Below are 24,413 nucleotides of genomic sequence, written 5' to 3'. Positions count from 1 at the left end.
ATCACTGTAGAATTATCTACCTTTATTTGGTGCTAATTCTTCATCATCATCTTCATCATTATCGGGCATCTCTGGAGGTTCTGCTAGTTTTAGGTCGTACTTCCCTTCCTTCCCCATTCGGTAACTATTGGTGCTACCAGAATCCCACTGTACTCTTACTCCAGCATCATTGCTAGTTCACCATTACACGACCAACCTGGGGCGGTGGAGCCATCCTTAATAAATATACGTGAAAGTAAAAATTTTCAGTACTTAATACTCCTCTAAAATCCAATTATCTACTTTCATTTGATAGGCAAGCAGCTATTATAAAGACCATATCGGTTAACATTAACTTGAAAGTTTACTAGAATAACAAATTCATCAGAGTAATTCTGAAGAAAGCTTATTAAAGAGTCATTCATTTTGTGCTTCCGTATTTAAAAGATTAAGTTAGATTCACAAGCTTAAAATTTCCAATCATAGGTACTCTGAATCACCCCCATTTCAGTTCCACACCTCTCACCACTCTTGTACCTATCTTCATAAAGCCCTAGTTTGCCGGAACCCGAGACCGGAACTCGTGCAGCCTGCTTCTTGTGCTTCTGTTCCTCAAGTACAGCACATATTGTAGAGCTGCTTGTGTCCTGTAAAACTCGCTCCGGATCTGGACCTAGCAATGAAACAAATAAGTAAGCACCTAACAATAGACCATAATTATTATAGATACATTCCAATATTTAACAGCATTATTTCAAGCAATGTAAATTGATATGAAATTTAGGTTTCACACCAGGACATCTCTGTTAAGTTTATATTGCCATATTAAAGCTGCCCAGGTGTAAGAAGACTACAGGTGCCCCATAAAAGTATTATTTCAAATAGCATCAAAATACCACTAACTGAATATTATTTTAAGTGGCATTATGCTCATTTTTTTACTGCTAATCTGAAGATAATTAGTTGTCTGTATTTCAAAAATTTTGACTATTTTTTATGGTGTTGACAAAATAATTGGCACTTACCACTTCTTAGGTGGGCATAATGTCACTTTTACAACTACACAACATTGGTTGTAAATCATCATTTAATAGATTTTGTAACAAATTTAAGGAAACTACTTACCTATAAGTCTAAGAATACTCTGTGTTAGAGCTAGAACCCCAGAGTTCAGCAGCAGACTCAGGCTGTTTCCTTGATGCTCTGATACCAGCAGTCCAAGGTGAGCAAGTATGAATCTTGCCTGAGGCAACACACCTAGGTTCAATTTCTCCTGTAACAAATCAACAATGGTAACAATGATTCAAAACCACTAAAATACCATTACATGTAAGTTAATAATGCTGCATTTTCAACATTTTTTATTGCACCTATAATGTACGACTAATATTAAGCTTACTAAGAAGTTATGTTTGCACAACTCTTATGATGTCTTCACAAACTCTATGCACGGGCCGGTAACATTGTTTTAACCGAGTCGCAAATCGAAAAGCGGCAAATATACTAGATAACTAGCTTAATCAGATGTCATACTAATCTCAACAATCTCAATGAAAAGTCAAAACAAGATTCTAAATACAACTGATAATCTTCTGTAAGCCAAATTAATGGATTTCTCTCATTAAAGAATTTTAAGTTCTTAGTGGACTAGGAGTCCACAGCTTTAGGAGGCATTTGATTTAAAGACAAGGGCCATAACCACTCTGCCTTAGAGGCCCCATCAGAAGTCTAAATTAGATAAAATGAAAAGTCTTTTTGCTGACAGAGATACAATAACCTACCTTTGTGTTATCTTGGCTGTTTTGACTTAACTGACATGGATTCACTCCCTTGGATTTAATTGTGATATCCACCTGTAGAACATTGTGCCTCAATTCCTGTGTAGACCAGCGGTACAGCTCGGAGAATGTCATCTGCAGAAGTATACGGTCACATGGTGGAATCAGTGTGATGTCCGTTAGACACTGTGGTACAGGTTTGCTGTAAAGATACAGGAGAAATGTCAGTTAGATACTGTGGTACTACTTTGCTGTAAAAATACAGGAGAAATTTACGTTAGACACTGTGGTACAGGTTTGCTGTAAAAATACAGGAGAAATGTTGGTTAGATACTGTGGTACAGATTTGCTGTAAAGATACAGGAGAAAATGTAGATTAGAAACTGTGGTACAGGTTTGGTGTAAAGATATGGGAGAAATGTAGGTTAGACACCGTGGTACAGGTTTGCTGTAAAGATACAGGAGAAATGTCAGTTTGACACTGTGGTACACATACAGGTTTGCTGTAAAGATACAGGAGAAAATGTAGATTAGAAACTGTGGTACAGGTTTGGTGAGAAATGTAGGTAAGACACTGTGGTACAGGTTTGCTGTAAAGATACAGGAGAAATGTCAGTTAGACACTGTGGTACAGGTTTGCTGTAAAGATACAGGAGAAATGTCAGTTAGACACTGTGGTACAGGTTTGCTGTTAAGATACAGGAGAAATGTCAGTTAGACACTGTGGTACAAGTTTGGTGTAAAGATACAAGAGAAAGTGTAGATTAGAAACTGTGGTACAGGTTTGGTGTAAAGATATGTGTGAAATGTAGGTTAGACACCGTGGAACAGGTTTGTTATAAAGATATGGGAGAAATAAAGTAAACAAATGTTAGTTTTACACTGTGGTACCGACTGATTACAGACTGATTTTGCAGTATTTATCACCATATTCCTACTGTGCGATTAATGCAGAAAGGGAAAATTTTGCATACTTGCATGTTTTAAGTTATTTATGAGGATTGTAAGTGCCATTTGCAATGTGTGGATTACATTCTCTGTTTACTTTACAATATCTTACTTTTACATTTAAATTTTATATGAAAAACTGGTCTTTATATAGAGGTTTGACTAGAGTATACATACCAGACCCTATGACCTGCGGTAAGCAGACCCTGCCAGCCACACAGCAGGTTAAACTTCACTGGGAATTGGAATCCAAAATGGCCCTATGAACCATGCTAGCATGGCTGTATACCTTTAGCCCCGGGTCTCAGCTCTCCTACCTGGTTAATCAATCAAATTTTCATGTTTATGTTTCATATTAACACAACATGAACAACACAGGTAAAATACAACAGCCCTATATTGTCTCTACTTTGGAGTAAATATTCTAATCTCATCAACAGATTTCGGAAGAGTGTGTTAGTAACATTAATTGTGAGTATAACGAGGCTTCTCAATCTTATGCACGAAAGAACCAAAACCTTCGTATATATTCAGGCTTGCACACTTCTCAAGTTTAATCATCTACTTTCATTAAACTCCTTGAGTAACTTCGGTCCTCACATGAAAAAATACAAAGTCCACACCTCGATTAAACCTGTAGTAGTTGAGGGTTCCATGTGAACAACCTTAAATCACTTGGCAACAGAAGCCCTTTTGATTTGTCTAAAATCTTAGCAAATATGCAACATTCACATCTGAATTAAGCCAAAGTAGACATTACTTCCATATGAAATTTCTAAATATTTACAAGAATGCAATCCTGGAACAGGCTAAATACTTATTTTCCCCCAGCAAGTCATTGCAATATGTCCAGTCTACAGGGGGATATAGGCTAGAGATGGGCCAGTTTATTGAGGTTCAACTGAAATACATCAGAATATAAGTCAACTACTCACCTGATGGTGTAGAGACCGTCTAAGTTTCTCTATATCAATGGGATTTTCATGCATGACAAATTCTACAATTTTGTTAACCAGTGGCATCTCTGTCCGAGACCCAGTGAGGCGTTGACGAAGCCAGCTCAACTTTTGACTACTGGTCACCATACTGACCAGTGAATCCCAGGAATCTTTCTGCAATTAATAAAATTAACCAAGTTTATGTTGTTATAATTTATTTTTAATAAAAATATTTGAAGTCTATTGTGTAGTAAAATCTTTCCAAAAATTTCTAGAAATTATAAGACAAAAGTCCATAACTTTCCTCAAAATTTAAAAATTATCTATTGCACAAAGTTTATCAATCATCAGGAGATATTTATTCATTGTTTTCAGGGAATTTTTTCAAAATTAATGTAAATACCTCTTTTCATAGTGTACCATACTTGAAATGAATTGTTCTGTAATGTATTAATATAATGTTAACCTTTTACCCCATGAGCACATTGTGAAAAATGGCCGTTTTAATTGGAAAGCCTCTTGTTACAAGTTCCAACTGCTACATGTATAAAATTATGAAAATGCTTCAATACTGATGAAAATTGGCACATATGTTGACTGAACCATAACCTCTGTAACAACATGCTCAATCTTAAATTTCCTGTTACCATGGCAACTAGGGGAAATCTCAAAATTGCGAAAAATCATTATTTTGCATTGTTTTTTTTCCATCAAAACTGATTTCAAAGTGCTGCAACTTCTCAATGCAATGAGATAGAGTAAAAGGCTTTTCAGCGTTGGTTACACGTCACATTAAGATCGACATGAGGCCATTCTAAGCCTGTCACATGTCCAAAATTTTCTTAGCGATAAGGGGGACTACCGTCCCCCTTCAAACCCCCAAACAGAAGGGGGCACATCCCCCTTCTGGCAACCCCTGATGTAACTTTTTGATGGGGGGCTGCACCGAAAAAGTGGTCACTTTTAAACAACATTTCTCAAACAAAAAACAGTGTTTGGGGCCTAAATAGGGCATTTTTTCACTGTTTGAGGCCTCAAAAAAAGGGGTGGGGACAAAATGCCGTCAAAACACGTCTATATGAGGCAAAGGTTAAACACGTTAAAATAACTTTGAAAATATATCAGCTCACAATATATAAAACATGATTGTCAATTTTATTTCCATTTAAGGCTCCTAAAGTTACATATCAACTGGATTTGGAAACAATCTTTAAAATGATTATCAGCAAATGACCATAGATGAAATTAAAATTGTCCTCAAATGAATTAAAATAACCAAATATAGGGGCAAGAAAACTGGTGTAAAGTATTTGACCTACCTTTCTCCTACTTTTTCCCTGTTTCTTTTTATGATGTCCAGCATGTCCACTTCCTTCCATTGGGGGAAGACCTTCAACGTCAGCACTTCCATCTACCAACTCAATGTCATGTTCTTCTTCCAAAGAATCCCCTAGTGGAGCCTCATTCTTGCCGAACACTTTCACCACAAATTCCCCAGGTTCTGATTGGACCTCACTTCCTTTAGCTCCACCTCCTGAACTGTCAGTGCTGCCACCTGGGGCTTCTTCTGATTGGCTCCCTAGTAGAAGATGACCTTCACTTTTCCCATCTTCACTTTCTTCTGGGACTGACTTTTCAACATCACCGACATTCAACGTTACCACCACTGGTGAAACTAAAATAAACAGTAACCACATGGTACTAAATAAATTGAAATCATAGACTTTATATTCCAAAAATAATTTTCAAGCAGAAATTATGAAAATATGATTGCCTTTTCTTCAGTTTTCATATACTCTAACTCTCCAATGACATATACAGTAGAACTTCTATGAGTCGAACTTCGATTAGTAGATTTTCTCGATGTGTCGAAGTAAAATGAAAGTCCCGATTTTTTCCCTTATATATTCCTTATAAAAACCTATTGATGAGTCGAGATTTTATGTGTCGAATTTTTCGATGTGTCGAAGTTTTTTCGTGGTCCGTATATAATAAATCTAGTACAATTTACCACAAATAAGTCGGAGTTCTTCGGTTATTTTGACACCTTCGACCTCGAGACATTTTCACACCTTTTCTGGTCGCGAAGACAATTTCCGATCAACTTTTTAGCGACAGGTGTTAATTACACAGTTGAGTGTTCCAAACAGCCTTTGTATGCGTTTAAATGTGTGAAAAAATGCTTTAATCATTACTATTTTAATTGCCGTAGCGGTATTTGAAAGTACATGTAAACAGTAAGAACATTTTTTTGAGTTCTTCCGTGACCCGGTGTCGCGTGATAATCACACGCGAAATATTTACTATAAGCTGGTTAAGTTATTGCCCTTTCGTATTGTTAAGCCTTTTGTAACTTCATTGTATACGTCAACAGGGAGTCCAAATCATTAGCCGTGAAAAGTTACTTAACATGTCATATTTATCATTGTATAATGTGAAATATCAGATTAATGAATGAAAGAAAAACATGAAATAGGTTACGTTATATATCTTATAACATATATCTTATAATTAGGGCTAGTCACGGGTGGAAACTTGTCATGAAATTTAGACCGATTCATGAGTCGAAGTCCCGATGTGTCGAAGTTTTTACGCAAGTCCCTCCAACTTCGACTTACCGAAGTTCTACTGTACATAAAATCCTAACTGCATTTTGAAGAGAAAATTTTACACAAAATGTGTACAGATTAAAAAAATAATCATGAACCCCCATCTTAGGAAACCTAACGTTTCAAAATACTGCTTTTAAAAAAATCCTTTTTTTAAATACCATAATAATGAACAATTTATGCAGTAAATTGATATCATTATGATAATGGAGATGGAAAAATTTGAGCTAAAAATATTTTTTATATAAAAATCATTACTTCTCTTCCTGTTTTCCTCTATAACTTTATTAATGGCCATTTTCCACCTAGATGTGCTGTGTAGAAGTTTTGACCGACTCATTGCATTCACTTCATTCCCAATCGCAGGTCGTAGTTCATTAAACAGGAAGTGACATCGCTCTATGACAGGAGCGCAGACCTCTTTATAGGATCTGCTCTGATCTTGATGGGCCTAAAATATGCAAATAAATATTTACAACTACATACAATGGAATGCGTTAATCAATTCTATATTCTCTGTATTTCAAAAAAATAACAAATGAACTTGTTTGATTTGCTTACAAGTCTGTATGTGTGACACCATTTTATTGAAGATATATCAGGCAAACTTAAACATTCTATGACAAACGGGGACTTTCAGTATTAATGTTAAACCACAGGTGCCTTTTTGTTAATTTTTTTGCATGGCAGGACTTGTGTAAAACCAGCAACTTTCCATCACCTGCATGTAGATATCTATCTTTTATTATCAAAGGAAGAGTGTCGAAAAAGTTTTTGCCATAAAGAAGAGAAAGGCATGTGATATTTAGATACGTACCTAAGCCACTTGGCCAATATAATCAATATTTTCAAATCTTTTCAACATTTAAAAATATAACTTGACTATGTGTGACAGGAGAATGGACAAACCACAAACTATATGATTCATCAAATAGTTTCAAGAATCATAAAATTCACACAGAGATATATAAGTAAGATAGGACATATACCTTTATAAGTGAGCGTTTCACTTGTCCTACAACTCGGAGAAGTTCTATGATAGCCTTCGGGAATGTTAATTTCCCAGCATCCCCTTGTCCATGCTCTATAAGTCCGAGTATAACATGAGCCAAATCATGATGCTTGATCAATACTGCCAGAAGTAACCTGTAATTAGATACATCAATAAATATTAACATTTTTTGAAAATTCCTCTCATCAAAACACTACGAATATCATATTTCTAGCTTTAGTAGAAAAAAACCCAAGATGCATCTCCAAGCATTATTTCAGTCACAATTAAATAGCAAAGTAGAACCATGCATCTTCTATAAGTTTGCTAGATAGCTTCATTTAATCCTGACATTATTTCAACCCAAATAAGAGAAGAGCAAGTGACTGTTAATCAGGAACAGTATTCAAACATTCAAACCATGATATTCATCTAAACATTTGTCAAATTAAATGTTTCCCTGTTTATGATACAAATACTATGACCTGTGATAAATGACATCATATAAGACAAAAAACAAACAATAAATAGGTACATACCTTCCAACTTCTTCAACTGGATGCTCAGGTGGGAAGTCTATGGGTAAACTGATATGATGTTGTTTGGAATATCTCTCGGCCATACCAAGGAATGTCTTCACAGCCAGATCCTGACATTTACCCTCCACCATAGCCTGCAGGAAGGGCCTCGACACATCTGAGATAGAGGCCTGACGGTCAAACAGGGCCTCTTTATCTTCTATGGCAGAACTAGTCATCTCACAGGCACTGCTTGTTGCACCTGCTCCTATAAAAATATATACAGATAAAATACTATTGTTTACTTTTTTAGAATTTACAAATTAATTTCTGATTGAAACACTCTCGGAACTGTTCCTGGAAGCATTGAGTATAAGTTTCTTGCTCACCAAAACAACCAAACGGGGCCAGCAATCATTAGATCACTAGTCTGACATGTTAACCACTATGACTGTTATAGGTGAGGAAGAAACAAGACTTTCAAGGCCTCATAGTAGAGGATGATTCCTGTCTGTATTGTTTCTACATTTACCAGCAAGCATCTGGCAAAAGGTAGATCGTCAATAATCAAGCCACCTCCTTTGATAAAAAAAAAATTGTCAATTGATAGAAGTTTTGGCAATATAACAATTTGAAGATCTATATTTATCAAAATTTTGCACGTTTTTTTGTTGTTTTTTCCGGCAATTTTAGATAGGATTTCCCATGCAAAGATACAGATAATTTTTTCCATTCCTAAAAATGTATTTACAGATAAATTATTCATACTCTTGTCCAAGATTAATAATGGCATCTCAAACTTCTAAAATAGACTGTCATTTACTCAATTGGAGTTAACCAACCTGGTGTTGTGGTCACACTAGATGACCTACTCTCCCCTTTCTCCTCCTCAAACGGATTCCTGGGTTGTAGTAACTGCAGGCCACCACGGAAGAAGTCTGAGCTGAGCCAGTCACTGCACTCAAGTTCATCCTGTGACAGGGGTGTGCTACGTGCCTGCTGTGCCGCGTGCAAACCTAGCAGAAGACTGAGGGTACGTTCAGTATCCATCAGGGGTGAGGAGGCTGTACTTGTGTCCATTAGCTGAATTATGTCTTTTTCAGGCTGAAAATTCAACATTGCAAAAGATTAATTTCACTGTATATGTTTAAGTAAATATACAAAAATTGTAAGTTTTGACAGACAGTAGTTTTTGAGAAAAGTATCATTTCTCTAAAATTCTTGAAAACAATAACCTTTCATCCAATGACAATCAAATGTATGTTCATCTATTTCCCCAATTCTAAAATTTATTTCACTTCACTGATATGACACCTTTAAGATTGATTAAATTAAAATCTAATGACTCTCATTAGTACATTTATTTAATGACTAGCCCTGATCAACATTTTAAAGACTTTTGCTTATTTTTGTGATTTCAAAGATCAAGAAACTTAAACTGCTCGGCCAACATTATAAAGCCTGAAAAGATAGCACAGCCCAGTGCTCTTTTTTAAAAATATCTGTGGGTTTTACATCACACCAACACAGTATAGGTAATTTTTGTGACTCTCCTGCTTTACTTGTGGCAGAAAACCTCAGAAGCCCATCTGTGCATTATTTAAGGCAAAAATTTGTCACCTGAGTATAACCACTGAATGATGTTCCATAAGCTACTAGGACAGCTTCCTCACATGAAAGAATCCAAAGTTACTGGTATGATGACAACTTTGACCTGTCCTTACCTCTACATACTGTCCAACATAAAAGGCATGCAACATTTCACGAGCTTCTATAGAATGATGAGCATTTTCAAAAGCTGCTGTGGCGTCCCGACCAGCGTACTCCGTGAGCACCTCCCACCCGCACCGTGCCTGTGTCTTGAAATCGTGGACGTCATAAACCTTGCCATGGATTATGATCCACAATCCACCATCTTTGTTATGATTCTCGAGATCAGCTTTACGTATTGTTTGTACATCATCCTGGCTCTTGTGGCTAATCTTGTCTAATGAATGACCTGCAATGTAAATACAAGTATAACAAATTATATAGAAATTAAGTGTTTGCACCCTGTCTCATTTTAAATTTATACTAAAAACTAGAAATGTTTCATTATGCCACGGATGCCCCCGCATGCAGCCAAAATTTCAGATGGTGCATTAATTATTTTTTTTCATTTTAAGTTCAAAGCCCTTAAAACTTTTCAATGTTAACACTAACCATGTTCAAGGCACTGAAATTATTCAGTCTTAACCTTTTAAAAATAGCATATTGCGTATTTGTAGCCAAAATAATGGCTAAAAGTATGAGTGCTGAAACTGAAAGTTCAAAATTTTTCCAACATTCAGGAAAGATAAGTTTGTCTAAAATCATTGAACCACGACCAAATTCAAACTTAAACTGCTTATTCCTAAGATGTATCTATATTATTTTCAAAGTGAAAGGGACATAACTCTGCCAAAAAATCATCAAACCATGACCAAATTCCAACTTGACCTGCCCATTCCTTTGACATATCCATATGTCAAATTTAAGTTGAATATGTAACACTGTTGGGTAGATAATGAACAGAAACTGTAAATTTCTTTTTATTTTCAAAGTGAAAGGGGCATTACTCTGCCAAAAATCATTGAACCATGACCAAATTCGAACTTGGCCTGTGCATTCCTTTGACCCATCCATATGTCAAGTTTGAGTTGAATGTGTTGTACCATTGGGGAGATAATAAACGGAAACTGAAAATTTCATATTACTTTCAAAGTGAAAGGGGCATAACTCTGCCAAAAATCATTGAACCATGACCAAATTCGAACTTGGCCTGGGCATCCCAAAAACATATCCATATGTCAAATTTGAGTTGAATGTGTTGTACCATTGGGGAGATAATAAACGGAAACTGAAAATTTCATATTACTTTCAAAGTGAAAGGGGCATAACTCTGCCAAAAATCATCGAACCATGACCAAATTTGAACTTGACCTGTATTTTCTCATGACATATTCATTATGTCAAGTTTAAGTTGAATGTGTTGTACCATTGGGGAGATAATGAATGGAAACTGAAATTTCATATTATTTTCAAAGTAAAAGGGGCATAACTGTGCCAAAAATCATCGAACCATGACCAAATTCAAACTTGACCTGTATTTTCTCATTACATATCCATATGTCAAATTTGAGTTGAATGTGTGCAACAGGGTAACACTATATGCCCTGGCCATTACATGGCGGGGGCATAACAATCAAATTTAGGATTTAACTCACTACAACGTCGGAGCAGGACCTCTAGACGCTTGCAAAGAAATCATGATTATTAAGGAGAAAATATTGCTTTTTTTGCTGGAATACAGTATTTGGTGTGGTGCTTAGTCTCACTCTAAAATTGAACATTTTTTTACCATTTTGGTAGTTTAAATCATTTCGAGCAACCATTAAACTTCATATAAAATTTTGGAAAAAAAGACAGGCCTTTCTGGTAAGCATTACTTTTTTATTTGTCTGTTTTCAATGTCATGAAAATCTCTATTGTATATAACTTAAAATCATTAACTTTATCTGCTTTTTTTATTGGGTAAATAAAAAAGATTTATCATAAAAATTTAATGTAAATTTTTGTTTCATTTGGTCCTTTGAAATGTTTATATATAATTATTTCCTAATGTACTATGTTACCAACATGTCCTAGAATCAACATTCACTTACTCCAAACTCCTGGCCATGACAGATCTTCCCTATCCTCCCTGCCAAGACCGGGTGCCAGCCTGTTATATTTATCCAGAATATCTAATACTTGTTCTAGGATAGGAACCGATCCAGACATCTGAACTACAGCCGGGCTACGGAGCTGCAGCAGAACCATACAGGTTAACATCTCAGGTAAAAGAACCCCTGAAAATAGCAAATAACAGTAGGTATAATGACATAAATGTAGTTCAAAACTAACAATACACTAGATGGATCACCCTTTCTGTGCAACGGGGTACATATTAACATATCACTATCACGAAGAGGTCTGTTTGCTTCAACATGAGTAGACATTTCACTGTTCATAAATTCATATTTTTTGAAAAACATTTTTTCCCCCTAAATTAATAAATTTATTAATCAGTTCAAGGTTTGAAATAAATATATTCATATACAACTTTGTTCATTTATCTCCATGCATTTTTTTCTCCGGTTTTCTCAAATGACACCAAAACTGATAAAGCAGCATGCCTCCAAATTCATGTTACTTTTCATGAAAATTTTGGAAATGTATTTAAAAGTAAAATATTGTGAGGTTAACAAATCAAGTAATTTTCATATTGCAATCAGCACTTACAATCCAAGAAAATTACAAAAAGTGGTCCACATAAGCAAAAATAGGCTAAATATCATAGGTTTTGAAAACTGTTACACTGTATTTATACAATTACAACTCTTGCAATGAAAGGTTAAAGGCTGTTTAAGGCAGAGAATATTTAAATTGTTAGATATATATAAATTTTCTCCCTTTAATATAGAAGAGTAAAATGTAAGGTTATTTAATATACATACCTGTTACATCACTAGTGATAATTTTCGAGACTAGAGAGAAATGTTTAGAGCTGATATTTGCCAAGCTGGCCCCTAGGGGCAGTATATCATTGACATGGTTACATAACAGGGAGGTGTACTTCTTAAGCAGGGAACCTGCTCCTTGAAGTGTGAAATCTGAAAAAGATTTGCATCAATTATGCTAAAAATCAATATTTTTTTAAAATTTGTGAATAGGTATGAATATTCCTTTCTTGCATGGGTTTAAAGCAACAGAAACATTGTTAAGATGAAAAGGTGACTCTCAAGTTTTACATAGCTGTCCGGTTAGCAGGTATATTTAGAACGCTGGACTGTGAATAGGGTGATCAGGGTTCAATTCCCGGACAGTGCAGACTTGTGACTGATCAAGAAATCCTTTCTAGTGTCATTTTCACTGAACCTCTGCTCTGGCATGTACAGAAGTTGTTGGTTCCTTGTGAAAGTTAAGGTTCTAGTACTGGTTATCTGTTTGACAGCCTGCCCAGACATCATGGGGTGGCATAACTTTGATTTACTGCTGTGATCCAGAAGGTAAACTACCAAAACCACCACCATCATTTCAACCTTTACTGGTAGAGGAAGGTCCAGATTTTTTTCTCAAATATTATGTTAACAGCTTTCTTCTATGATACAATTTAAAACCTCAAAAACCATAACCAGTTTATCATAAAGTCTCTAATATTGATTAATCTTAATTTTGAAATCTGTATATATATTATAAATAGCTCACATATCTAAATATGGAACTACAGGTCAAAGATTACAGTTATAATTATTCAGCTTTTAAAGTTATTTTAAAGTTATAAATTAACTATTTAAGCTGATCTTAATACAGAGTTCTAAGTAGTAATTAATGTATTTTAACATATCATGGACATTTATCAGATTTTACCTAAATCAGTTGGTGAGGCCAGACAACAGTTCTGTTTTGGAAACATTTTGGCGATGAGTAACCTCTGGAACTGTAAAAGTAGGTCAAGCGATGGTGATGTGTCCTTCATTACCGTCTCCTCCATCTTCACGACACCATCCCGAGACAACTCGTGTAACAACGACTGGGAATGTGATGAAGAGTTCCTGTTAAGAAACAAAAAAGTTCAGATATAATGTCAAAATAAACCTTCAAATGGAATATTTGTTAATTGGTTAGGTTCATTTCACAGATTGTAACAATATCTAAGCACACAAAAAAGACCATCTTAAACAAATAAATTAGTACATGTAGTTCTATCCTGTATCTTGCTAAATCTTTATAATGTACTTGTCTTGATTTTGTTTTGTTCATTATAGGAATAAGCATTTAAAACCAGTAAATTTTAGAAGCCAACAAAAAACGGTTATGCCAGACCACAGTGATATAGATTTATTTAGATGGCAACTCATTATCACCACAAAAATAAAACAAAACATATCTACACAGTACAACTTCTACAGAGTAACACCCTTTGGTAGGCAAATATTTCATTTGTTGTTGAGGGTTGGTTGCTCACGAGAGGTTAAATTCAGGGTTAAATCCTACTTTGGGAAGATCTGAAAAGGGTTACTGGTCTACAGAGGGCCATTCTGTAGAGATTACACTGTATTGTATGAATTACCTAAGTAACTGTTGGATTAGTTGAAGGAGTGGAATGCTAGCACTGGAGTCCTCCTCTATATCGGTGCCGGGTTCAAGCTTCGTTTCACTAGATGCCTCAGAGTCTGGTGTTTTCTGGTCCTCTTTCTCCTCTGATTCCTGAGTTTAACAATGGTAAATGTACATGTAGAGATAACTATCATAATGCAATGAGAATCACTGTAAAATTTGTGTAACTGTGATCTTAAATAATCTATTTTATTATATACTTATAAATGAAATATTGAGAAATATTGATGAAATAAAATGCGTATTTTCATTTTCCGTATTTTCACTGTAAAAATTTATTTTTCACTGTAGTGAAACATATTTTCCGTATTTTCACTGGTGTCTTGCCGGACTACTTTCTTTTAAATTCTGCCAGTACATAAAATTTAAGGGAAAGTCTTTCAAATTTTACCGCAAAAAAGAGAAAAATGTATATAATAAACAGAAAATTCAAGTTTTTTCTATAAATACATGATTTATTTTCATCTTGTGGCATGAAAATTACCATATTTCACTCGTGGCTACCGCCACTCATGAAATATTTATTTTCATACCACTCAATGAAAATAAATCATGTATTTATAGAAAAAACTTGAATATCCTCTATTTCCTTGAATTCAATGGACTTGCATTTTTATATATATTCAAGATTAAAACTTCTAAAATTCTGTCTCAGCAAAAATATTGTATCTACAAAAAACTTTTTATGAATATTATTCTTTTCATTTAATTCTTTACAGCTTTATCTTATGAAATATTTTTAGAATATTTATAAATGATTCTCAAAAGAATCAAAACATTAAAACAAAGACTGAAACTGCTATTTAATGCATGTGAATAGTGTATGAAAACAGAATTAAATTTTCCCAAATAAAATATTATTCTGCTATTTAAAGAATCATTTGCATGCCCCATTTGCTCATAAAAATATACTAACATATTTGTTTCATACAAGAATTTTGAAATTATTCTTTAACAAAATTGAAACAATGATTTTATTATCTACAAGGAGCTAAAATATAACTTTATACACTTTAAATAATAGCAATAAGAATAATCTCTGTATTTCAATATTTACCATAACACTCAATCAACAAAATTGGATTATCTACTTGAGCTACTTAAAAGTAACTTACCTTTTTCTCTTCAAATGTCTCTTTTTCTTTCTTGATTGCTTCCTCCATTGCAAACTCTAGTCCACCGTCTGCCATCAAACTGCTCACCAGAAGGTCAGTCATAAATCTTTGACCAGCACTCATACCTGACGCATCTCTACCTGCTTCAAACATGTCAATAGTTATAATGAGTTGTATTATTTCTCTCATAAATCAGATTTGTTTGACTTTAATTCTTTAAGATTTTCCTGTACCCCAACTTACAGGCAGGACAAGAATATATTATTCATCAGCACATCACAGAATTACAAACCAAAAACAAAGTAACAGCCAATAAGTGGTAAATCAACAGTATGATAATACTATCAAAATTTTGAGATACTATAACATTACATAATTATTACAATACATAGCCTTTGACAACAAACCCTACTTACAACAGTATGGACCTATATAAATTTCCAGCATTGCCTGAAATTGCTCATTAGTTAAAGAATTCTCAGAATATTTAAATCAGTTTAAGAATTCTCAGAATATTTAAAACGAAATACCCTATGTCAAGGCAAATTTCAAAAGGTATTATAAGCTAATTTCTTGTAAGAAACTATTATTTAGGATCCTGATGCTATAAAATATATGTCAAAGATACATTTCTTTATTTCTAAAATTTATTTCAATTCACAATGACCCTTTTCTTTATCTACAACTGACAAATGTAAACACTATACCTCCTGAAGACAATAATGAAGATAGAGCTCTAGCCCTCTCCTCAGCTGTAGGGAGGAGAATTGACCAGCCATTCTGTAATGTGTTCTGGGCTGCCATCTGTACAGTGGAGATAACTCCACTATTACTGGCAAGGGAGACAACCCTCTTCTTCAAGCTGGTAACCAGAGAGCTGCCGGCTCCTAGCCCAAGTTGTTCAAAGCTCTCATTGTGGGAGATGGCAACATGGAGCTGTAACAATAACAAAAACAGGTGTTAAATCATTATTTTTTTAATATGTAAACAGTAGTAACTCAGCTTTTACAACTTCTCTCCCTTTATCCTGAGTGTACTATGTTTCTTGATATAACTTGGAATGTTTAATGGGCTTTATAGCTCAATGATCCTCAGCAAAATACATCCCATTCATAAAACCCTTCATACATATATTGAATGTCATACAATATATGATATGTAAATGATATTACCAATTTTAATGCAGACATTCCATTTGTCCATGCAAAATAGGTTTTCGATTGAAACTATACTATTAACATTTTCTTTATTTCTACTCCATTACAAAGGGAACTGTCAGCCAAATCTTAATAAGTTTCTTCCTGGATAGAACCAGCTTTGATGTCAAAACTTAAAGACCCTAGTGGAGCTCAGATCCAATATCACAAGATCACAAAGTACACACCTTTAGTATTAACAGGTTTATAATCAATATACATGTACCTGCAGATTAAGTAGATTTAGGCCTGCTACTGCCATACACTCTTTCTCTTGTTGCGGTGGCCAGTCACTGTGTCCGTCCATACCCTCACATACCTCTGCTAACAGCTCGTCCAGCTGTTCAAAAGTGGCCTTGCTGATGTCCACAACAAATGGCACTCTCATACCAACAGTAGAGTGACCACCATAAGACCACACGAAACTCTGAAGACAAAAATCAATATCAAAATATCTGACGAATGACATTACAATAAAAAACTCGCTCTGTATTCAATGTGTTACACAGTAAAACATTTGGAACAAACCCGTTTTTCTTTTTGTTTGCCTTTCCAAATCTAGATCTACAAACAATTAGAATGGCTAGGCCTATATTGTTTTTATTCTTAAATCATTCTTGTCTAAATAAAGGACATATAACATTAACTCAAATATGAGTATTTGAATGGATGTTACCAAATAAGGTCACAATGAACCATTGCCATGTAACACAATAATTATATGTATACTCTACTCATAACAAGAGAAAACTATAAAATGGATACTGAGTTAACTCATCTTTAAAACGTTAGGAAGTTAAATTTGACGCTATAAAAAGTGTATTACCTGTGAGGGTCCACATGCAGCTCCTATAATTTTCTTGCCGTCTAGACCAGTTAACAATGTTGGTTCTGTCCTGCACTGTATTGACATGTCCCCTAATTGACCCTGGTCATTGCGACCCCATCCATACACATCGCCGTCCTCACTGACCGCCAGACAGTGCATTGAACCGACTGAAATATCCACGATTTTCTTCCCACCGAAATGTTCAATTTGTTTAGGTACACGTACATGTTCCTCCGTACCATGTCCTAGACGATAGTTATCACCTTTACCCCTGGATAAAATAAAAACTTCATAATAATACCACAAAAGCCAAACAAAAGAGCTCCCTTAGTAGATACATTTGTTATTCTTTTGTCATTTTCAAGGACAACACATAATGTTAACTTGCTATACTTATAATATTTCATTAAAGATTTTTTTATTTGAAGATAAAAGCTAAGCAGTGTTACAATTCATAAGGTATATCAGAAGCAAACAGAGTTTAGAAGCTTTTGAGCTTTTGTCCAAGATGTGGCAAATAATCAAATTCATATCAAATTAAATCATTTTTCTCCACATGTAGAAAATTTGCAATGACCCTAATGTAGCTATATTGAAGACCTATGCATCTTTGGTTGAGAGGCAATCAACCTTAACCATTCGAAACTATTTTCCATTTTTCAGAGTCCTATTACACTGTATCTACATCATTCTGTGCCCTAACTTACCATGAGAAAACAGATCCAGACTTTGTCAATGCCATACTGAACTGTGCACCACAGTACACCTTCACTACGTCCTGCCCCATCAACTTCTCAATCACCTTTGGTGTTTTACACCCATCACTACCACCTCGACCAAGTTTACCATAGTCACCATCTCCCCATGAATAAACCGCACCTGTTCCAAGAATACAATATTTCTTTATATTTACAATTCATTTTCCTGCTAGCATCAGTATAATCAAGTAATATTTAACAGGTTTATAGTAGCCATTTGTGAAGAAACCTTAGTAAATTTGAACCATTCTGAGTCTGGCGAACTTTTCACAAACATTCCATAAGTTTTGTGTATCTTTTTACGTAAATTTGAACTTACGTGAAACCTAAATTTACGTAAGTTGCGTTTCATTAAACAGAACGTGCAATTTATGCCAGTAATAAGTAAGCATAACTTAACGTTAAACTTATGCTAATGCGTAGCTTAGAAAGTTTAGTGAAACGCAAATATATACGTAAGTTCTGCTAACACAAAAAGTTAAAATCATACTCGAGTTGCGATAACGCAAGTACGTTAGTGAAACGCATCCCTGGTTCCTAGTATTTCACTACACTTGTGTAATATGATAAAACATGGTTGTGGCACCAGCAGGATTTGTAACCATGACCCTTGAGAGAAAGACAACCACAGCATTCACAAGGCCACTTTCCCTTTTAAAAGTCTGAATTTGTATCTTTCCATTGTGAATCTTAATTAAAATTTAAGTTTGAAATACTAAAACTATGCAGCTATCGGTGAAGTCTGTCCTGATTCTTTAGAGATAACCAAATTTTGCAATGATAAACTGGCGCACTCAAAATGTCCAAAGCTTTAATTTACAATGTACAACATTGTGAATTTACTTAAAACACTTTTATAACCTTACAAGTTAAATCTCTTTACATTCAAATAACACATCTTTAATCAAGAAAATTCTCATCAAACTCATTCAAAAGAATTACTAATAAATCTTTAAAAGCCATAGATTACATGATACAATTAAAATGTTAAACAAACCTGTATCTGTGACTGCAATGGTTTGAGCATCCCCACTTCCAAGTGCCACATCTATCACTTTATGTCCTTTCAGTGCGGTGACAAGATTTGGGGTGCAATAGTCCTCACTACCACCATGACCAAGGCGCCCGTAGTTCCCTCTTCCCCAGGTGTAGAGCTCCCCACTGGCAGTAACAGCAGCACTGTATGTACTACCACATGTGATATATACAACCTGCTTGCCAGTCAAGGCAGTGATTAAAGTAGGCTCTTCCCTTGCACTAAAATTGTATAAAATAAATCTACATGTATAATAATGATGTTGATTATGATGATGAGGTTGTTGGATCATTATGATGACAATGAAGATGACCCAGAATGAAAAAGATTGATAATGATAACACTTGATAATGATAACTGATAAAATGATGCTGATGAATGATGATGAATGATGATGATACTGATGCTGTTGAATCATTATGATGATACTAGAAATGACGATGACCCAGAATCATAACGATTGATAATGATATGATAACTGATAAAATGATGATGATGATGAAATTGATGCCTAAAATTATAATGCTGTCCCATAACCTCAGCAATAATCTAAAATGTACCTCCTTTATTCATTACTAAGTTACAAGACCAGGACATTAATATAATTTAACATTAAGAGATTTTAATCAATTGTGTAGGCTTGACATAGTAAAAGAGAGTGCTATTAGCAGTGATCACTGGTGTGTTGATTATCTTTTTATAAAACCAGAATTGATGCAACAAAACATTGTGTTTCTTATGACTGATGGAATTACAATGAGTTATGAATTTTGTCTATGTAACAAGACAAACATACAAATTTTTAACAACATAAAAATCTTACATATTGTCACCATGTCCTAGCCTGCCCCCATCACCATTTCCCCAGGACAAGACCTCTCCATCTTTTGTCAATGCCAGGTAATGTTTACCATCAGGGTGTGCAGCCAGCTTCACGACTTCACGGTCCCCAAAACCACCTATCAGCCACATGGACTGTCAACAATAAAATACATTGTTTTATATAAGCATTCAAGAACATTTTTCATTCATGTCAAAATATTATAATAACCTATAAGAAAACATGACTTTATTGTATAAAGTTTAAACAGAATTGATTTCGGTCTGATTGATTGGAAAGCTAAAAGCTTTTGGACTGAGTATGTTCCTGAAGCCAACCAGTGCTAAGCAATTTGCAATAGTGCAAGGAAACAACAATGGTTTGGCCTTGCTTGAGTAAGAACCTACAGAGCCAACAGTCCTTAGATAACTAATCTGACCCATTAACCTCTCAGCCACAATGCCACCTTGACAATGATATGACATCTACTGTAAAAGACGCTTAAACTGCAAGACAACAATTCAATTAGAATGTGGGACTTTTTTATTTCAACAAATTCATATAATATTTACTCTAACTTTCATACTTTTATATCTAAAAATGTTCATTTTTCTTATGGTGTAGGTCAAAATGACACTGTTGAGGTCATACTTTGTAGGTTCGGCTTCACTAGAGGTGGTAGAATGCAGATGTTCCTATGTAAACTATTTTAGGCATAAAAGACTATTTTAGGCATAAAAGACAATGTAGGTAGGACCATTAACCTTTCTTAAGAAAATGTACAGCTCAAATTAAATAATTTACTGTCTCTTGTAAGACTGGAATCGGCAATGGTGAGGGGCATGTGATTTGGACATAACAAAATTAAAGTGGATTGATCTACAATGGGCACATTTTCCAGAATTATTTCAAATGTTGATAAAAATAACCGAAATATATCAGTTGGATATTCCTATAAAATATTATCTTAAAAAATAAATTGTTGATAAAGCTGTAGGTGATTTAGTATGAACATTTATATGAATAATTATAATATTTTGTTCTAAAACAATTTATTATCTGCTATATAAATATATTTTATTTACCAGATCATGTATCTCACACTTACCAATAACATCCATACATAATTCTTTTGTGCTTTTATGTTATAACCGATACAAAATACTATCAACTTAATTATTTATCAAATTAAAGACCTTCCATTATAGACCAATTCACTTCAGGCACTTGCTTAAGAAGGCAGTCAATGCGAAAGTCAAAATTCTTTTCCAGCCACAAGGACTGGGGTCCTTAGATTTATTTCAGGCCCTGATGATTTTTTTGCGGCCCGGACTCTGAAAGGTATTTTTTGTAGGGGTGGGGGAGGGATATTGCAATAATTATAAACAAAAATATTCAGCAAATATGAATTTTCAGACTTAACTTTAAGATACTATGAAAAAAAATATACAGAAACATAATAAATAAAACAGTTTTGCATATTTTAGGCCAAAAATTGTTTCAAACTGGCTGAAATTTTATTCGGACATGAGGACTAACTGTATCGAAATTTATCTCGGCCCTCCTGATTTTTAGTTGGCGAGGTCCGAGGACCGACAGACTTTCGCACAGACTGAGAAGGTCTCTCATAAATTTACACGGAAAATCTGAAGCAGGTCAACTCAATTACATTATCAAAGTCAGTAAAGGAAAGTTCATTCTATTTTGTAGATATCAAATATAACATAACTCACAGCAGCTTCCGATGTGTATGATATCAAATATACATTTCCATTTCCTGCTAGAACAGTCATCACCCTCTCTGCGCATACAATCTGCTGAACTCCGCCCACATCATTCAGGAAGTCCAATGTAATTGGTCCGCTTGTCATATTCCCGCCTTTCCATGCAAACCAACCCCAGGCAATTACCTCCTGCATTAAGCTTGTCTTTTGACACTAAAACAAAGCAACACCAAGTTTTAACAACCAGTAAGTCATACAGTGCCAATCAAATTTCAACACGGAAGATAAATACATTTCAAAACATTATGCAATATCACAATGCAAGAAATAGCTTTGCTATATTTGATATATTGCAATATATTTCACTGCCCTATTCAGAACTATCATGCTGAACATTCATAGTGATAATGACTTTTCAATGGCATGATAATTAAAACGGACTGTCCTGCTGATCAGCGCATTCTGTCCAACGGGTTATACGGTTGGCACACCATTTTTATTGTTTTCAATTTGATATTGGTATCCCAATTCAGCAAACACATGAGAGTTTACAATGCGACATCCTTATATCATCGAACACTCACCCATACATGTGAACACTCCCACTTTTAGCGGAAGACTCCCATTTTCTGCAATAATATTTCAAAGATTTTTCTTAAAATAACGGACATTTTCACAAATTAAATTTTTGATGTCAGAACTTTCTTCTTTGTTTGTTGCAAATTCTAAAATCTCCCTCTTTTTTAAGAAAAATCTCCCACTTGATCATCGAAAAAAGTTCACATGTATGCTCACCTTCTGTGAAGCTGTCAGTGGTAGGTAGGGTTGACACAGTCTATCTAAATGGGACATCATTACCACTGCGCTCATACGTAAATCTACCGCCAAGCTCGCATCCTCCGGGAATGTCAGGTAACGGAGAAAACATTCTGTTGGGCTCACATAGTAGTTGCTCTAAACATGCAGTGAAATGAGATTAATATCTATGTCTCGATAAAAAAGTTTACATAAAGAATGTTTTCAATAATTACTTTTAAATATCATACAGAAAAAGTGTGTGTTTGGTAATTACAAACAGTGCAAGACTTTTTTTTCTTCAAAAGTTGATTCTAAACTTGAACAATTGGTAAAATATTACATAGAAAATATCAAACAATAATCCATAATGAAAACATTTGTAAACAAATAATAAAATAAAAGATCAAAATATCATGATGGAAGTTTCAAAAAGAAATAACTTTTGTGAGTTATAGTATTATGAAGTTGCTCGCAAAATCTGAAGTGTTGACCCAAAGGTTACATCAATATGACAGCCCTTAGTAACTTTTCTTCAAACAGTCACAGTCATGTTTTAAAAAAAACAAAATTACTTTACCTCATCCCATTTTGCCGGCTCAATGACTCGTGATTTTGCACACTGTATGCTCTGAAATCTTTTGAGTAGTGGTATAAGCGGGGCACTGTACAGGTTACTACTAACACGGTTATCAAAATCGTGACGACTGTTGTTCCACAAGTTAAGGAGAAGGAGAACACTACGTAGCACATGGTTCAGGGTTCCACGCTGGACCGCTAGCTCTAGGATGAGAGCCAGAGCTGTCTGCTGGTCTTGAACAGGGACTGGGCTCTTCCCACTTGATGCACTAGAGGAGTTCAAATCTCTGAAATAAAAATAAATACCGATTGATGAAGTTCTAAAATTCATGAACAGTTTACTAACAGTCATTATGAGTCACCAAATGAAGTCTGTCTATAAACAGCTTGTGTGGATCAAATTTGTTGTTTAATATACCACAACACAGACAAGTGCATTTAACATCTCCCTTTCTTGATTTGTGTAGTGTTATGAAGTCCCTCTACGCATAATTTCAGGAGGAAAAGTGCAACCATGTAGAACCACTAACCTAACATTTTTTTATTTTTTTTTTTGGTAAATTTTAAGTTGCACCAATCAACGCACCGAACATCTGTGATCACAGCACATGTCGACTTTCCAACTTTAATGGTGGAATAAGAAGTAAGGTGACCTTCTCTAAATCTTTCAGGCACAAACCGGCACCTGAGAAGAAAATCATCGACATTCCATATGCTAGAAGAATAGCTTTCTCACATGTAGAATTAGACAACATTTGCACCGCTTGAACCTACAGTGGTGATAGGCAAGTGGTTTGAAGTCAAAAACCTTAACCACTCAGTCACTGATGCCCCTACTACCTAACATAAGCTAGCTTAAAATCTAAGTTTCCTCACATGAAAAAGTTCTACATCCATTGCTGGATTCAAACCCATACAGATGACTGGTAACTCACTAATTTAACTGGAAACATAAACCACTTGGCCACAGAAGCTGATCACATTTGGTAGTTTATTTAATATTTTTTTATCAACATGACACATTTTGTTTTCTTTCTGGCTGGTTAATGTTATCATATTATAATTCACCACATATCACTAATTAATGTGGAGTCTGTTATTTCTGTGAACAGCTTTTTGCATTATAATACAAAGTTTAGTTAATCTTTTTATAAGAAGAGTAACTGACCATCTTTCAATTAAACCAAATGAACAATTTGAACCAATTATAACTCAAAGCAGATATTTTTGCAAACAGCTTTTCAAAATATTGAAAACAAAAAAACCCTGATCATTCAAGGCAAAGGGCTCACTACATGTGGCTTAAACTTATATTCAGAAATTTATAGTTTAAGAGAAAACATACTGATTCAGTGCAAAGCAGTTATAATTCATGCTTCAAAGATTAAGAAATACAAAGTTGAACAATGTTTATGTATATTTTATATCAATAATCTCAATAAAACTTCAAAAGCTGTCAGACTAGTAAGGTAATCTTTTATATCATGTATTGATTTAGTTGTTACATTACCTTTAAATTGTGTATGTCTATAGACTAAAATTCAACCTATTCAATAACACTGTTAAATCGATATCTTCTTACAGGGAACCGTTAACAAAAAAAGCAAATTTTTGTATAGA

The 24,413-nt window shown here is 34.6% G+C and overlaps 1 protein-coding gene across 1 annotated transcript in view; it reads right to left on the bottom strand.

Annotated features, from left to right (window-relative positions):
• The window catches only part of LOC132720088 (E3 ubiquitin-protein ligase HERC2-like), a gene marked incomplete at both ends in the record, with an annotated part of 100,844 nt that overhangs the window by 23,477 nt on the left and 52,954 nt on the right, over window positions 1-24,413 (bottom strand). The window contains 27 exon segments of the mRNA XM_060704078.1: window positions 21-172; window positions 499-652; window positions 1,105-1,252; window positions 1,761-1,959; window positions 2,254-2,347; window positions 2,995-3,022; window positions 3,641-3,817; window positions 4,963-5,318; window positions 6,511-6,703; window positions 7,242-7,398; window positions 7,783-8,029; window positions 8,604-8,865; window positions 9,486-9,760; window positions 11,445-11,630; window positions 12,279-12,434; window positions 13,192-13,376; window positions 13,895-14,031; window positions 15,057-15,199; window positions 15,764-15,992; window positions 16,479-16,679; window positions 17,079-17,352; window positions 17,789-17,960; window positions 18,837-19,096; window positions 19,699-19,850; window positions 21,429-21,632; window positions 22,215-22,373; window positions 22,795-23,080. Of these exon segments, the coding sequence (XP_060560061.1) occupies window positions 21-172; window positions 499-652; window positions 1,105-1,252; window positions 1,761-1,959; window positions 2,254-2,347; window positions 2,995-3,022; window positions 3,641-3,817; window positions 4,963-5,318; window positions 6,511-6,703; window positions 7,242-7,398; window positions 7,783-8,029; window positions 8,604-8,865; window positions 9,486-9,760; window positions 11,445-11,630; window positions 12,279-12,434; window positions 13,192-13,376; window positions 13,895-14,031; window positions 15,057-15,199; window positions 15,764-15,992; window positions 16,479-16,679; window positions 17,079-17,352; window positions 17,789-17,960; window positions 18,837-19,096; window positions 19,699-19,850; window positions 21,429-21,632; window positions 22,215-22,373; window positions 22,795-23,080 (5,186 nt within the window).

The sequence above is a fragment of the Ruditapes philippinarum genome, unplaced genomic scaffold (assembly GCF_026571515.1).
Source record: "Ruditapes philippinarum isolate M1 unplaced genomic scaffold, ASM2657151v2 ctg2337_1_1_1_1, whole genome shotgun sequence".
NCBI classification, from domain to species: domain Eukaryota; kingdom Metazoa; phylum Mollusca; class Bivalvia; order Venerida; family Veneridae; genus Ruditapes; species Ruditapes philippinarum.
Note: the sequence above shows the minus strand (reverse complement) of the source record. Positions and strands in the feature narration are given on the sequence as shown.